Source organism: Protopterus annectens, chromosome 14.part0, assembly GCF_019279795.1.
Source record: "Protopterus annectens isolate FY-2018-M chromosome 14.part0, PAN1.0, whole genome shotgun sequence".
Classification (NCBI taxonomy): Eukaryota; Metazoa; Chordata; order Ceratodontiformes; family Protopteridae; genus Protopterus; species Protopterus annectens.
This window is the reverse complement of record NC_056748.1, coordinates 763,976,549-763,992,902: the sequence shown is the minus strand read 5'-3', so window position 1 is coordinate 763,992,902 and position 16,354 is coordinate 763,976,549. Positions and strand designations below refer to the sequence as shown.

The 16,354-nt window shown below is 40.5% G+C and overlaps 1 protein-coding gene across 1 annotated transcript in view; it reads right to left on the bottom strand.

The window, feature by feature from the left end:
• Positions 1-16,354, bottom strand: part of BTRC (beta-transducin repeat containing E3 ubiquitin protein ligase) — a 2,835,508-nt gene that overhangs the window by 2,197,189 nt on the left and 621,965 nt on the right. The window contains exon 5 of the mRNA XM_044056496.1: positions 7,798-7,875. Coding sequence (XP_043912431.1) covers positions 7,798-7,875 — 78 coding nt within the window. The remainder of the gene's footprint in view (positions 1-7,797; positions 7,876-16,354) is intronic.

Below are 16,354 nucleotides of genomic sequence, written 5' to 3'. Positions count from 1 at the left end.
GCTTCTGCTTCGGGCACCGCGGCAAGAAAGACTGAAGAAGATGGCGTCGGATGCCTTTATACCCCAGCGGCTCTGGCGTCGGGAGGCGACATCAGCCGACCTAGACTTTGAACTGCCGATCAAGCCGAGCCTGAGGCAGGACAACCCATATGTCAGGACTGCAGTTGAATTCTTGAAGGACATCCTGTAGTATGTCTGGCTTACTAGGAGCCGGAGGCAGAAAATCAGGAGTCATACTGGATTCTGAAAAATCATCATCAACAAAGTATAAAACAGGAGGTATAGCCAAAGGCCTATGTTGAGGAAGAAGAAGAAAATCTCTAAGTCTCTTTTTAGATTCAGAGAAATCCTGACTTTCCCAGTGGAAATGTTCCCTTAAAGTATGTAAAGTTTCTCCAAAAGAGAAATCCTCAGGGGGAGAAGCAGAACGGATGGAATCTTCTGCATCAGAGTCCTCATAAGTAGGTATAGATAAAATCCTGTTCAGGAGAAGAATCAGAAGAAATAGAATCCTGATCTGAAGATTCATAGTCAGTGCCTTGCCTAGGCCTCTTAGCAGGAGGGAGTTGGCTACCCCGATCAAGGTAATTAAATCTTCAGCCATTTTGATCATTTCTTTTTTAGGCATAGGGGCCTGCACATGTGGCCCAAGCATCTGTTTTTTAGACACAGAAGTAGATTTTGGCCTTAGTTTTGAAGATGGTGTCGGTTTAATATATAAATCTTTAGGCCTGAAAACACCCTCAGAAGCCGGTGCCTGCACAGCGGCTCCGGACCCATCTAAGGTAGAGACATCCACAAGTTCAATATTTAAAGCATCTCGCGGCATACCGGATTCCGAATGGGTCTCAGTAGAGGCCTGCGAATCAAAAGTAGCGGGTATCAGGGGATGCAAAAGCACCTCACTGAGTACCGGTGAACTAGCCTGGCTTAGGAGAAGCGTTGTCGTCAGTTCTGGACCTCGATGGTCTGTCTTTTTCTTTGTGTTTTTTTAGGTATTCCGGTAGTCGGATTGCTAACCGATGTCATTTCTAGATAGTTAAATCATGATCCAAAATATTTAGAAGCAAAAATATACAGACGTTTAATAGTGCATTGATTAAATCTAGCACAATACCGACAGCAAGGTACATCATCAGGGCCTAGGCAAGGAATACAGTACAAATGAAAATCCTTATGAGGTATTTGTTTCCCACAAGTAATGCAATTATTAACTTTTACTGACATCGGCAAGGAGCAAGAAAAAGTTTCCCCAACGGGGTACTTAGCTTTTAGTTGAAGACTTCGGTTCTGAAACTCGAAAAAGAACATTTCAGAGGTCAGCTGGACTGGCACTTGCGAACTGCTTCTGCTTTGGGCACCTTGCGGCAAGAAAGACTGATGTAATGGCATTGGCTGCATGTTTTATACCCCTGACGACCTGACGTCATGGAAGAAGGGACAGCAACCGATGCAGGTCCCAAGACTGTTAATCAGGCCGACTGAGGGCAACCTGCCAGGAGATTACCCAAATGTAATGACTGCAACAGTGAAACACAAAGAACATCTGATAATGTGAGACAGATGCAGAAAATCTTAACACCTAAACTGCTTGCCAATGGGAATGTGATGGTAATCATCCTAGGGTTAGCTTTACTGGGACAGTTAGTATGGGGAGCGGAGGCAAAATAGACTGAAAGGATATTTTGAACTTTGGAATCTTGACAAAATGATTTAGAAAGGAAAGGTCTAGCACAGACCTCAAATTTCCTTCCCTTTTGGTACAAGAAAATTAATTGAATAAACGCCTTCGTCTATTTTGAAGGTAGGCACAGGTTTTGTTTTATCCTGAAAATCTATATGATTTAGAATGGGAGGGAACAGGGAGAATTGGTTTACTGGGCAAAAAAGAATCACCTGGAAAGGAAAGAGGGATTTCCATTACCTTGTGTATCCCTCCTGAATTGCCTTCAGGGCCTATTTGCTGAAACAGCCTAGTACTATAATGAAAGATAAAGGACTCTGAGAGATGGATAGATTGCTAGGAGGGGAGAAGAGCCTAAGCAGGCAATAGTCATGTTGAATCGGCATTGCATTTTTAAAATCATGTTTAACAGTACCTTGCTGCTTGAATTGCTTACTGAAAAATGTAGCTGAAGAGGAAGGGATTTTTTTATTTCCTTGGGGTGGGGGGTTTAAAATTTTTGAGCAACTCCTTCAATCAGCTTTTGCCTTTCATCACGCATTTTGAACACCTAAGCTGCAGGAGGGCCAAACAGAAGTTTCTTGACTAAAAGACAATTTAAAATTTCAGCCTTAATATCTTAGGGAAGGCTTTGAAAATTAAGCCAAACAAATCTCATGACTGACCCAGAAGCAGCAGCTCTAGAAGCAGCAGTAGCGGCATCATAAGCACACTATAAAATGTGCTTAGGAACATGAGGTGCAGATACTGAAGAGGTGTTCAAAGATTTATTTTTATAACAGATTTCCTGGGGGCAGGAAGTTGGCTGAGGTAAACTGGAAGCAGCGAGAAACACACACTCTAAAATAGGCAAAACTTGAGGAATAGCTACAGACGTAGGCATATCCAACTGTAACAAATTACAATACATTTTCTGAGCAATAGGAATTTCATTCTGCTCTCAATGGAAGAAAAAAATCATCTTTGATAAAGTTTCAGAAAAGAGAGAAATTCTCAGGAGGGAAATCTGAAACACTACTTTCTACAGAACTAGAATGTTCACATTAAGAAGAAATTTCTGAAGTACAGCCATCCTCTTTCAACAACTACTCTTCTGACTAAAAATCCTAGTCAGAAAGCTAGGGAACTATTTATTTTCCTGCCTTAAATAGTAGCAAGGAAAAAACAGAAATTGGTTCCTTAGTAAATCCACTCTGTTCACAGAAAAAGAAATGGCAGAAGGCAAGAATTTTTTCACTACATTCATTTTTCCTGTGATACTCCTTACAAAAGTAACAACCTTTAGTAGCTAAGCTCATCCCAGATTCAGGATCCCTACTCCTGGCTAAGTAAAGAACCTTCACCTGCCCCTTCCACTAAAAGATACAACACTGGTTCCTCTCTTACCTGCAAATGGCATTCCTATAGCCACAGATGACATGGTTAACCCCAGGTTCATGGTGGCTTTAAGTGCTACTCCAGGGGGACTGGACCAAAAAGATAAGCAGTCTGAGAAACCAAGAGCAGCCACAGCAGCTGAAGGACAATAGGGGCACCCAAAGAATTCCTTTTCAACTTTCTTTTTTTTTCTTGTGGATAGGGGAAGGTAAAACTATAGAGAATGGCAGATGCTCCATAGGTTAAGCTGAGAACGAGCACCTTGTGAAGCCTGAACAAGTCAGATCAGTTAAAAAAAAAAAAAAAAAAAAAAAGTGTCTCTAAGGTAAGTAAACTAATGACAGTCCCCCCTACAATCACATCATCTTACACCTGACATACAAACCTGTAAGACTTGCAGGAAAAGTTAGTAAAAAAAAATAAAATAAATAAGGACTTAAAAGATTGGTAGCCAGCTAACAGTTCCATGAAGCCCACCAAAGGAAGCAGTCTGATGACAAGAAAGCTTTGAATATTTTGGCATTCTAGCTGTCCTTTCATCTGAGCTCCTCTCGAGCTCTGGACCAGCAGTGTTTGTGTGTGTGTGTGTGTTTGTGTGTGTGTGTGCGTGTGTAAAATGCCCTTTAGCTTTGAAAAGTTATCTGGTTCATAGGTTGGTACTAGGCTATCAGCCCTAGTGCCTATACAAGCCTAGCCATAACAATTCCCTGGTTATTTCTTCCCACACTATTTACTTCCCTGGACCCCTGTCTAGCAGGGCGACTGCCGTGATCCCCAGGGTGAATTTCCTTTCTCCCATCCAATCATCAAGGTTCCTTTTGAAGAGGGCCAAAGAGGCACTCTGCTTGACATGTATGGGCAATCTATTCCAGAGTCTGGGGAGTCTCTGGGTCTGGAACCTATCCCTCCAGCATGTTTTGTTTATTGTGATGACAAGGTTTAGATCCCTGGAGCGTGTGGCTCTGAGGGATTGGGATTTCTTTAAGTGTAGCATGTCAAACAGCTCTGGGTTTGACATGGCCTTGTATGTTAAGCAGAGATCGCCTCTGAGTAGATGATATGCGGCAGAGTATAGCTGGAGTTTTTTAAGGCGGTCAGCGTAGGGCATCTGCTTTAGGCCTGTGATTCTTTTAGTGAGGTATTTCTGCGGCCTTTCCAGTTGTTGCAGATGTCTTGAGAGGTACATACCAAACAGGGCGTTGTATTCTATAATGGGTCTAATGAGGGATGAGTACAATGGGAAAATGACCTCCTTTTTTCTGGATGAAAAGACCTTAGTGATGAGGTGTGTCACATAGAAGAATTTCTTGACTGTTGTGGCGATGTGGTTATCGAAGGTGAGACCACTGTCCACCTGTGTCCCTAAGTCTCTTATCACACTTTTGGTGTTTAGTGTACTGCCACCTATACGGTAATTCACGGATACATGTTTTTTCCCAAAGGGGATAACTATACATCTCTTGGCATTGAGCTTGAGCCCATGGCTCTGGCACCAACCATCTATATCTGTAAGGCCCTTTTGTAGAGTCTCCATATAATTTGGGGATTCAATAATGGCTCCCAGTTTGCAGTCATCTGCGAACTTTGTTAGGCAGAGTCCCTTAGTGTTGGCCTGTACTTCAGAGAAGTAGATGCCAAACAAGAGCGGTCCCAGGACTGAACCCTGAGGTACTCCACTTGTCACTTGTCTGGAGCTGGATTTGGAGTCGGCTACTTTCACAGTGCGGGTTCTATCAGTAAGCCAGTCAGCAACCCATTGGGTGACGTAGGGATTAATGCCCAGCTTAGTAAGTTTATCTATGATTCCAGAGTGGGGGATGGTGTCAAAAGCCTTGGCAAGGTCTAGACAGGCTGTGTGTACCACCTTACCCTTGTCCATGGCTCTGGAGACTGATTCGAAGAAGTCAATCAGGTTCAGGGGACAAGATCGGCCCTTCACGAACCCAAACTTAGTGGAGGTAGAACCCAAATTGCTTGGGTTACTGCAACAGTTTTCTAATGTTGAACATGTATCTTCATACACAGTGAGAATATAAATAATGCAATATCAAGTTTCCTGCAATATCAAATTACACAAACAATCCAAACATTTATAAATAATACAGGCACCTACACTTGCTAGAATGCAAGACACACCTCTGTTGACAACAGTATTAGCTTATACCAGGCCATGGGACAGCATATTAGTGAGTTCAAATAGTAATCACGAATACCATTATACAGTGTTTTAAGTTATAGTAAGTAAGTGAAGGCATAAAGAAAGCTTAAGAAACTAGAGATGTTCTTTCGGCTTTTCCCGGTTAGGGTTCGCCACAGCGGAACTCCGGTCCGCTAATGACTGGCAGTAGATTTTTATGGTGCCAAGATGCCAGCTCGATGCCCAACCTTCAACGAAGGCACGCCCATTTATGCATGTCTTTCGAACGCCACTCGACCGCGGGGGGGACATGCAGACTCAACACAGAAGGCGCTCCAGCCGAGAATCGAATGACAGAACCTCTTACTGTGAGGTGGCAACACTACTGCTGCACCACCGCGGCACTGCTTAAGAAACTAGAGATAGTGAAGATAAAAGGAATGCATACAGAGTATATATACAAGTACATATTGAATAGACTATACAAAGTATAAAAGAAAAGTCAGGAATGCATAAAGTATATAGTATGCAAGGATATATAAAGCAAAAACAGGTATATATTCTACAGCACATATAGAAGGTACATAAAAAAAAATAAATGTATATACAATATTTTCAGTTAAGTGTTTTATAGAGAGGACTTTTACAAACAATCGTGACTTTACTGTTACATTTATCAGTGCAGCTTAGTCCAAAGAAGAGCAGGAAAAGCAGCAGAAGTCTGTTAGGAATTGCCTTAGTTGACACACAATAAAAATATAAATCAACCCCGAAACAACTTCAACCACCTATAGCACCCTCCTAGGATAAGGATATGAATATGACCTTGGTCTTAAAAAATAAACTACAACAAATGAAAAGTAAAGCAAAGATATAACCACAACCAGCTAATTGGAAAAAGACATTAATGACAAGGCCTAATCCTACACAAGTAAGACTAAGAGAAATAAATACACTATATAACTTAAAATATTCTAACATATTCTTCACTACACCAAAACAGTACCAAAAAATTACCATACACCTTAAAATATGTTAAAAATAACCAACAAAACAGTCCATTCACAAAAATGTATAGAAATTATACAAATACTCCACTTAGTGCATACAATGCAATTACAGCCATCTTAATGAAATGAGTGGGAAACAGTGATCCGTACTAAAAAGTAAATAATAATAATAACAACTGGAACATGCTGTGGTCTACTTTGTTCTGCAATGCAGTACTGAATGCTAAGCAGTACCATGACTTCTTGAAAAGAAGGAAACCTTACTGTCCGTTTCTGTTGGCAACACAGGCTGAAGGATAAATGTCTACAAGTTATCCTAGGAGGGTTGCATTCTCCCTTTTAGTACAGCAAAGTTTCTATAACCCAGCTCCTTGGGATGCACTGGGAAAAAGACAATCATAAAGAGATGCACTTATTTCCTGTGATAAAAAGCAAGCACACCATAAGACATCAATGCATTTTTCCCCAGTACACTGTCTGCACTTGCAGTCTTGTTACGATAGAGGGCACTGTAAGATGACATTTGGAAGAATTTCACCAAGATCTTAGTTCTAACCAAAAGCTAGGTAGTTATTTATTAGTACTATCAATCTGTAACTGCTCTGTTTAAAAAGTTACTGGTAGTGAGCGACAATTCTTTCAAATACTAATTAAGATCTGCTCACTTCTGAAAAGCACAGCAATGTGTCTGACTGAGAGGAATTGTATTACCAGCCACTGGAATAAAAACTGCATTATCTCAAAAAGGGGCTGAAACTGAAACTTTAAATTAAACAAACCTAACAGCCAAAGGGTGATCTACAAATTAAGGTCTTCACAAAACAGACAAACATAGCAGGTATCAAGATCATGCAAAATTCTATACCAGCAGCAAAATCCAACAACTTCCGTGTTACTCAAAGATCAATAAGCAACTGAGGAACAGTCTGTGATGAAGCTTGCCATGGACTGATGAAATCCAAATTACTGTTACACTCTAGGTATCTATGCAGCAGGTTAATATAGAGCAGTACTGCGGTGGTGGCGCTGCGGTAGCGTTGTCGCCTCACAGTTAGACGTTGCCCGTTCGATTCTCAGTTAGAGCGTGTTCTGTGTGACGACATGCGTGAATGGGCGTTCCTTCGTTGAAGGTTGTGCGTTATGCCCGGCTAGCCAGTACGTAAAAATCTACTGCCAATCATTAGCGGACTGGAGTTCCGCTGTGGCGACCCCTAACCGAGAAAAGCCGAAAAACATCAATAAAGCAGGGAACAAGAGTTCCACATTTGCAAATATTTATTTTCAGTAGGAATCCCTACAATCTCATAACAAATGATATATGTTTTTAATCATTTTATTGAAAACATTTTCATATATACAAATACATAAGATGTTATTGCAGCAATTTTTTTAAAACTATTAAAGGTTTTTAACATCCTGTAAAATGAGGGTGGAGAGCAAAAAAAAAAATCTGTCAATATTTGGGTTGATGGAAGATGAATTATAAATAACCAGTGCTGATGTACACAAGTACAAAAAATACAGAAAAGGCCATAATGATTTCCATTCAGGAAGTGAGGGACACAAACCAAAGTGCACTTTTTACATACCTGTCTAAAACCATTTTTTTCTGGTATAATCTTCCTTGGTGGTTCATCATTGCAAAAGTCATCCCTCTCAGAAGAAGTCTGCAAGAGAAAAAGAACATTCAAACAGGATTGTGTGTTACTGCTTAGATTTGCAGTCAAAGTACAGAACACAAAATCAATTCCAGACTGTTTAAAGGAATGAGTTCAGTCTCTTCTTGCTCAAATGTATACATTGTTATCTCACAATATCATCATTACCCACCAATATGGCAAAGTATTGGATGTGTCTTTTATAAGGTGCACTTCTAACTTGACTTCCTGCTTAAGATGTGCAACTCCACTTTACCTTGTTTGTATCCTTTTGCAAATAACTGTTAACATTCAAAGTTAAAAATGAAATTAAACACAAGAAAATGAACAAAAATAAATACAGTAAACTCCCAGTTAACCAGAATTCATGCAACCAGAAAAAAAATCAAAGAAATACAATACAATTTTCATGTGTTGAACTTTGTTTCACCACCCCAAAGAATCATACCTTGTGTTTTTAGAGTTTTAGAATTTTAAAAAAGGAAGACAGGAATAAATTCCTTCTCTCCCCAACCTAACAAGTGAAAGCAAACAAATAGTATAGGGTACTAATACTGTACCGTACAGTATTTGTCAGGCCTATATTTAATAGCAACTCTCAAGCAACCAGAAACTACAGTTCTCCAGCATCTGCCAATCCCCATGGCTGCCAGTTAACCGAGAATTTACTGTACTTGGTTCTCATGCCTATAACTTGCTCTACTGTATGTCTCCAACTGCACTGCAAAAACCTTACAAATTTTGTATCACAGCTTGTAAAGAAGGGTCATGTACCCCAAACTCAGTTGTTAAAATATGAAGGGGATGACATCAGAACCAGACAGGTCTGTCTCTGGGAAAAACACTTGCTTTATTCATTATTTAATATGTAATCTTTGCAAACTTTTCCCACCAACGAACACAAAAACCTCATTATAAATGAAACAGTAACTGTTTTCTATACCTAACCACAGTTTGGACTAATCCAGACTTGGGATAAGAAACAAACTACAAAGTAAAATATACAAACCGTAGTCGTAAACAAGAAAAAATAAGACAAAACTTCTGAGTGCATTAACATTCATAGCTGGTTTGCCAGACTAATTACTACACATTATATATTGAGCAGAAGGCACAAACCAAAGAACTGGAGAAGTAGCAGATGTTTTCAGTCTTTATGTACTTGTTTACTGCCTTTGAAAAATACGTAGCTTATAACCCCCCCCCCCCCAAAAAAAAAAACCTAAAAAAAAAACACTACAGTGAATTACTACAAGGTCTCAGACCATGATTCTCAGAATTCACAAGCTGCAGTGAAGTGGGTCCCCTCTAGCAGCAACAATGCTCAGGATGGATAATGCTCTGGTATTACTTGAATGAAAAGTTTCTGAATATACTAATAATACATCAGCAAGAATGTCAATAGTAATCAATAGTAACTTTATTAATAGTAAATTTATTTTGCAATAAAAATATTCTCCATCAATGAGACAAGAAAAAGTACAGTTTTGTACCTACCATAAATGTAGATGTTCGAGGATCCACATTGCTGCAGTCCTAACTATTGGGTAGTCCGCTGTCCCAGTGCATGACCGGCGTCATATCCTCAGTCTTTTCTTGCCCCAGATGTCAGAAGACCCTAAAAAGACAAGGCCAAAACCAAAAACTCCAAACATTCCTGCACCAAAAATATGTACAATATATACAAAATTACCAGAGTATAACCTCACCTACACAGGAAGGAGGGAAATGTGGATCCTCGAACATCTACATTTATGGTAGGTACAAAACTGTACTATGTTCTTCATTCCACATTGCTGCAGTCCTAATAGAATCCCAAAGCAGAGGTAAGGCTGGCAAATCATAAGGAAGCAGGAGCTGACAACATGCCTTGCAAAATAGCTGTGGCAAAACCAGCCCTAGATTTAGAGTAGAGAGGAAGGTGATAATGCTTAGAGAAAGTATGCACTGAACTCCAAGTAGCTGCCTCCAAAATATCCTTAGTTGCCACCCCCCTTAGAAATGCTGTTGAAGTGGCAGTAGCCCTAGTGGAATGAGGCCTAATCCCAGCTGGAATCTCCTTGCCATGATGGGAATAACAAAATGCAATGCCAATCCACTTAGAAATAGTTTGTTTTGACACAGGCTTGCCCTGAGAACTCAAAGCAAAAGAAACAAACAACTGCTGAGACTGCCTAAAATCCTTAGTCCTGCTTAAATAATAATTGCCTGTGTACATCTAAAGTGTGCAAAATCTTTTCCCCCTTATTTTGGGGAACTGCATAAAAAGTAGGCAAATGAATAGTTTGGTTTAAAGCCACACTAGAAACCACCTTAGGCATAAAGGAAGGATTCCTATCCTTATGAAAAATCAAAAAAGGCTCTACCGCCATAAGGGCCTGCAATTCAGAAACCCTTCTTGCAGAAGTAATGGCCAACAAAAAAGCAGTCTTCCATGACAAGTATTTCAATTCAGCAGTAAAAGGTTGTAGAGTAAGTTTCTCCAACACAAAATTGAGATCCCAAGCAGGAGTAGGAGCTCTAAATTGCTTGAACAAAGGATCACGAAAACAATGGTGGGTCACAATCATAGTGAGCTGAAATTGCTGCAGCATGAATCTTAATGGAAGAGAAAGACAAACCTTTGTCCAATAACTCAGTAAGATATTGAAGAGCCACACTCAAATTAGGCTCAGAAATCTCCAAATTGTTTGCTGCACTCCAAAATAAAAATCTCTTCCATTTTTCTCGTACACTTTCCTTGTACTAGGTCTTCTGGCTTCCAAAATCACATTTAAAACTTGTTGAGGAAGTTGAGACCTGCTGTGTTTCAAAACAGAATATGCCAGGCTGTTAGATGAAGAGAGTGAAGCTTGACATTGAGCAGGTGACCGTCCCTCTGAGACAACAGGTGTGGAATCAAAGGTAAAGGCCATGGAGGCTTCCTTACCAGATTCCTCAGTAATGGGTACCAGTGTTGCGAGGCCAATCTGGAGCTATTAAAATCATCCTTGGCTTGTCTTGTCTGACCTTTAGGAGCACCTTTGGGAGAAGAGGCAGAGGTGGAAAGGCATACACATGAAGATTTTTCCAACTGAAAGAAAGAGCATCCACTTTCCAAGCTGTGTGATGAAACCTCTTTGTGCAAAACTTTGGCAGCTGGTGGTTTAGTGGAGAAGCGAACAGATCTATGTCTGGAGTTCCCCATGACACTGTCAATTTTCGAAATACATGAAGATCCTGTTTCCACTCGTGGGGATCCATGATTTGCCTGCTTAACACATCTGCTAAGGAGTTCTGTGCTCCCGGCAGAAACCTTGCCTGAAGAGTTAGTTGCAAGCTGAGTCTCCCATAAAATCATTGCTTGCGGTAAGAATGTGTTCCCCTTGTTTGTTGATGTACCACATGACAGTTGTGTTGTCTGTTAGAATCAACACCTGCCCTGGAAGAAGTAACTCCTTGAAAGCCATTAATGCAAACTGGACTGCTAACATCTCTTTCATGTTGATATGTAGATGCTGTAGTCTGGCAGGCCACTTGTCTTGTATCCACTTTCCATTTAGATGAGCTCCCCAAGCAATGTCTGAGGCATCTGTCGTTAGAATCTGACTCGCCTCTGGCGGGGTCACAGGTCCGGTCACTGAATCCTTGTTTAGGTGACATTCCTGAGCCCACCACAAAAATTCCTTTTGAATGCAAGGTATTATTTGAATGACAGTGTCCAAATCCTGGCAGTGCTGTGTCCATACATTTTGAGATACCATTGCAGCTTCCTCATATGCAGTTTGGCATTGGGAAGCACCAGAATACAAGATGCCATGAACCCTAAGGCTTGAAGGACTGTCCTTGCAGTCAGCCCGGACTGAAGAGATAGTTGATGGAAGTAACTGGAAAGATTCTTTTGTTTGTCCGGGGTTAAAAAGGCCATCTGGGCTGCTGTATTCAGTCTCACACCCAGAAAGCACATGTCTTGAGAGAGTACTAGACTGGACTTTATTTCGTTCACAGAATACCCTAGGCATCTTAGCACTGCTATCACATATTCCAAATGCTGTAAAATGTCTTCCTTTTCTTGAGCGAGAATCAGGCAGTCGTCCAAGTAAGGATAGATTTGTATTCCTTTTAGCCTGAAGTAAGCTATCACTGGAGCCAGAACCTTTGTGAATACTCTGGGCATGATGGATAAGCCAGGGCAATGCAGAGAACTGATAATGAGAATCTCCAGCTCGAAAAACAGATACTTCCTGCAACTTAGTCTGATAGGCACATGAAGGTAAGCTTCCTTGAGATCTAAAGTTACCATCCAGTGATCTTTGCCCAGCAGAGGTAAAAGCTGTTGTAATGTCAACATTTTGAACTTGGGAATGTCCAGATAAGTGTTGAGGATAGATAAATCCAAAATTGGTCTCCACGTGTTCCCCTTCTTGATTACTAGGAAGGCGAGAAAAAAAAAATCCCCCTTTCTGGCACAGGAACTGGCTGAATGGCCCCTATTTGGAGCAACAGAGAAATTTGCTTGTGAGCCTCTTTTCTTTGTAGAGGAGGAATGTCTGGCATGCCTTTGAAAGGAGGCAAGGTATGGAAATAAAACCTGTAACCGTGGTGAATGATATCCAAAACCCATCTGTCTTGGGTAATTAAATCCCAATTTTCTTTGAAAAGAGCCAGCCTTCCTCCCAAAGGTGCTGCCAGGCGAGAATGTACTGGCAGCTGAAAAGTCATTGGGTCTGTTTAAGGACTGACCCCTGCCCTCACCAGAAGTCTGAGCAGGTGAACTCCCTGTTCTAGGAAGAACCTTGAGCTCTGCCCCTACCACGTCTAGACCTACCTCTAGACTGGGAATCATAAGCAGGATATGTCCATCCCTTAGAAGGCCAATTTCTACTAAACTTCTGCACCTGCAAAAATCCTTAACAGTTTGCATAGACTTAGCCTTGTCCTCCATTTTCTTTAAAACTGCCAAACAACACATCAGACTGTAAAGGAGCATCCAAAATCCTTGTCTTAACATGCTCAGCTAAATTCTGATCCCTCAACCAGGCGGAACAGAACCAGTGGCAGCCACCCTCGAGGAGGCCTGCACAGCATCAAAACCACACTGCAAGGAATGCTTACCCACCTTTTCAGACACATGAACTAAATCCTGCAACTCTTTACACTCAATACCTTCTGCCAGAGCATCCACCTTAGACTTCAATTGTGAAAGGAGATCATTCTGATATTTTAACATGTGAAACTGACAATTCAACGCCCTCATGGCTAAAGTGGAAGAAGTATACACTTTCTTTCCCCATCTATCCAAAGCCCTTGCCTCTTTATCAGGAGGAACAGGATTTTTAACAACAGAAGCCTTCACACCTTTAGGCCCCTGAGAGAGTTTCGGGTCTGCCCTAGGACTCTTAAAAGATACTTATGAGCTTCAGGCACCCTATAGTACCTATCCGGTTTAACTGGGGCAGGAGGCAAAGAATCAGGATTCAGGAAGCCTCTGCAAAACATCTTCCACCACATTCAGAACAGGAGGTATAGCTAAAGGCCTATGCTGGGGTAAAACAAGAATTCCCTAAGCCTCTTCCTGGAATCAGAGAAATCTTGACCTTCCCATTTAAAATGCTCCCTCATGGAATGCAGAGTCTCTGAAAATGAAAAATCCTCAGGAGGGAAGCTGAAGGAGTAGAATCATCCACATCAGAATCAGAATAAGGAGGATACTCCTGCAAGTCTTCAGCCGAAGACTCAGAAGCCTCCGAACACTGCTCAAAACTCTCAAACTCAGGTTCCACCCTAGGCCTCTTATCAGGAGGGGGCATAGAACCTCTAATCATAGTAATCAAATCCTCTGCCATTTTAAGCATATGTTTCTTAGGCAAAGACCCTGAAGCACTAGGAGAAACCCCCACTGAAGTTAAACTTGGCCTGCCTCTCAAAGAAGCCTTGGAAACAGAAGGGGGGGCTCTAACCACCTTAGGAAGAGAGGGAAGAACAGCCACCTGAGAAGCCCCTTCAGCCTGGCCTACTTCCTGAGAGGACACATCCTGTAACAGTAAAGTCTCTCCCTGAGACTCCAAAGAAACTCCTGGCAGAACCTCCGGCTCCACTGAGCCTTCTAAAGAACCGGCGTCCGGGACTGTCGGTTCTTCCGCATTTTATAATTACAACGCTTTCCAAAACTAACCTGGCACAGTCTAACCTTCTCTTAATAGTGCGTTTGTTAAATCTAGCACAAGCTCAGGCCTAAACAAGGTATACACAAAGTATGGTAATCCCTATGAGGTATCTGTTTCCACAAGAAATACAGTTATTCACTTTTTCTGACATCCGGTTAAATACTGAGGCAAGAAAAACAAAATATTCTAGCGAGGGCCAAGCCCTTTGATTTTTCGGTCTGAAACTCTGACTTCAGAAACTTTCAGAACGCCAACCTGCACTCGCAAAACTGCTAAAAGACTGAGGATATGGCGTCGGTCATGCGATAGCGACTGGGACAGCGGACTACCCAATAGTTAGGACTGCAGCAATGTGGAATGAAGAACATCAGACTAGGTCTGGGGATTAAAAGTCATAGCATGCATACAGGGAAGATGCACCCATCAGCATTTTCCTCCTTATCCCAATTTTGTAAGTAACCTTGGAGCTAACAGCAGCAGCGTACACAAAAAAAAATCATCAAATGCAATTGTGAAGATTTAGTTATCAATCAAGACTGCATTTGTTGACTAGTTTCTGGGTAACTGACATAGACCCATCATACTACTGATACGGACAAATGGGTTAAAAACTCTCTTTATTCCACAAGCAAATGTACGGAGACATGCTTATCACCAGAAGCCTAGCTTAATCCTAAACTTACAAGACTATATACCAGCAGACATTACATAATAGTTTATCCCATTCAAAAGGATGCTGTAAAGATACATACTTATCACATTTCATAACATTGTTAAGGTGGTACAGTTTCAATGAATTTATAATAGACTGAAATATTGGAAACATCCTCTGTACCATATGAGGTTTCTGACAATACTTGAATTATAAAGTAGAGGATTTATTATAATATCAGTGGCCGACTGCCCCCATTTTTACTGTAAACCTTTGATTTGACAGACAAAATAAAACTGTTATCAAAGGAGTACAGCCTCAGTAAAGCAGTGGTCAACAACTGTAAAGAACAAAGGGTCAAACAAGATAACACTCTCTAATAGTTATACTACTATTACAGGTCTGAAGAGTACAGATTAACAGCAATTGTCACAGAAAGCCCAGGATACTTTCTGTACTTCAGTAAACTTTTCTGCAGTAGACCTTATAGTGATTTTTTTCAGTCAGAACCCTGTTCACAACTGCAAAGCAAAGGCAATGTAAAATTACAGTTTAGAGTAGCCAGTCATCAGTATGCTTTTTCTGAAGGTGACAGGAAACTGAAGGAGTAAGGAAAATATCCACTTAGATTAGGCAGAGTATGTACGCTTGTTAAGACTGAACCTTGACCTTGGAGTTCAAAAGTCAAAACTGTAGACCCACAAACTACTTCTCTAACTTTCTGTCCCTTATCTCCTACGATAAAGGCCTCTGAACAGCTAGGAATTCATTAAAATGTACTAAATAAATAAATTATCACATAAACAACTTCATATAATGCAGTAAATACATTTTAAATGAAAGTATTTCTAAAAGCATGTCTTGTTTCTATTAAAGACTGGTTGTTTAAGCCTCTAACTGAATACTCCACTTCAAGGTGTGGAATACTGCTTCAATAAAACAGTAGCAGATGCATGTATAATATGCATAATTTAAAACTTGGAGACTATCTTGCAGTATAAACTGGAAAACAACTTCCATACTTAATGATTAAGAATTACACGGCAGATACCATTCACTAAAGGGGTTAACATTTTAATCAATACTTCTTATGTAGACAGGGAACGTTAATCATTTAATGAAAACTTATGAAGCAGAAAGCAAAGATTTTGTTTTGCAAGTCAAAGAAAGTCTATTCTGTGTTGAAAGATCATCAACCACCACACAAACAACAAGAAATTTCATTAAATTCACAGAAAGTATACAACCAGTTTCTGACAAATGCAAAGGAACTAAAATCAGAGGCTAAACCTGATTCCTATAAACATGCAGATGAAGGATGGGACAAAGATGCATACATTTTGCATCATCCAATTTTTGCAATATCAACTACATTCTGTTTCTATTTATCAACTTTATTAAAGTAAATTGTTTTTTTTTTCCGCCATCAAAAAGGTCATCAACCACTGGACCACCTCCAGTTTAACTTGGCTGCCTTATAATCCTGGTTATATTTAAATACTTTTAATGATATGCATAGGTATTAATATCTACTGCATAAATGTGTGGCTGGCAGCAATCAGTGTATGAACATCTTAACCAAAACATCAGATGCATTTAAGTGGCAAAAGCAGAGAAAAGTATCTACAATAGCACAACAAAAACTGCATCCATCATAACCTAATGCAAATAATTATTTAAATGAATAACT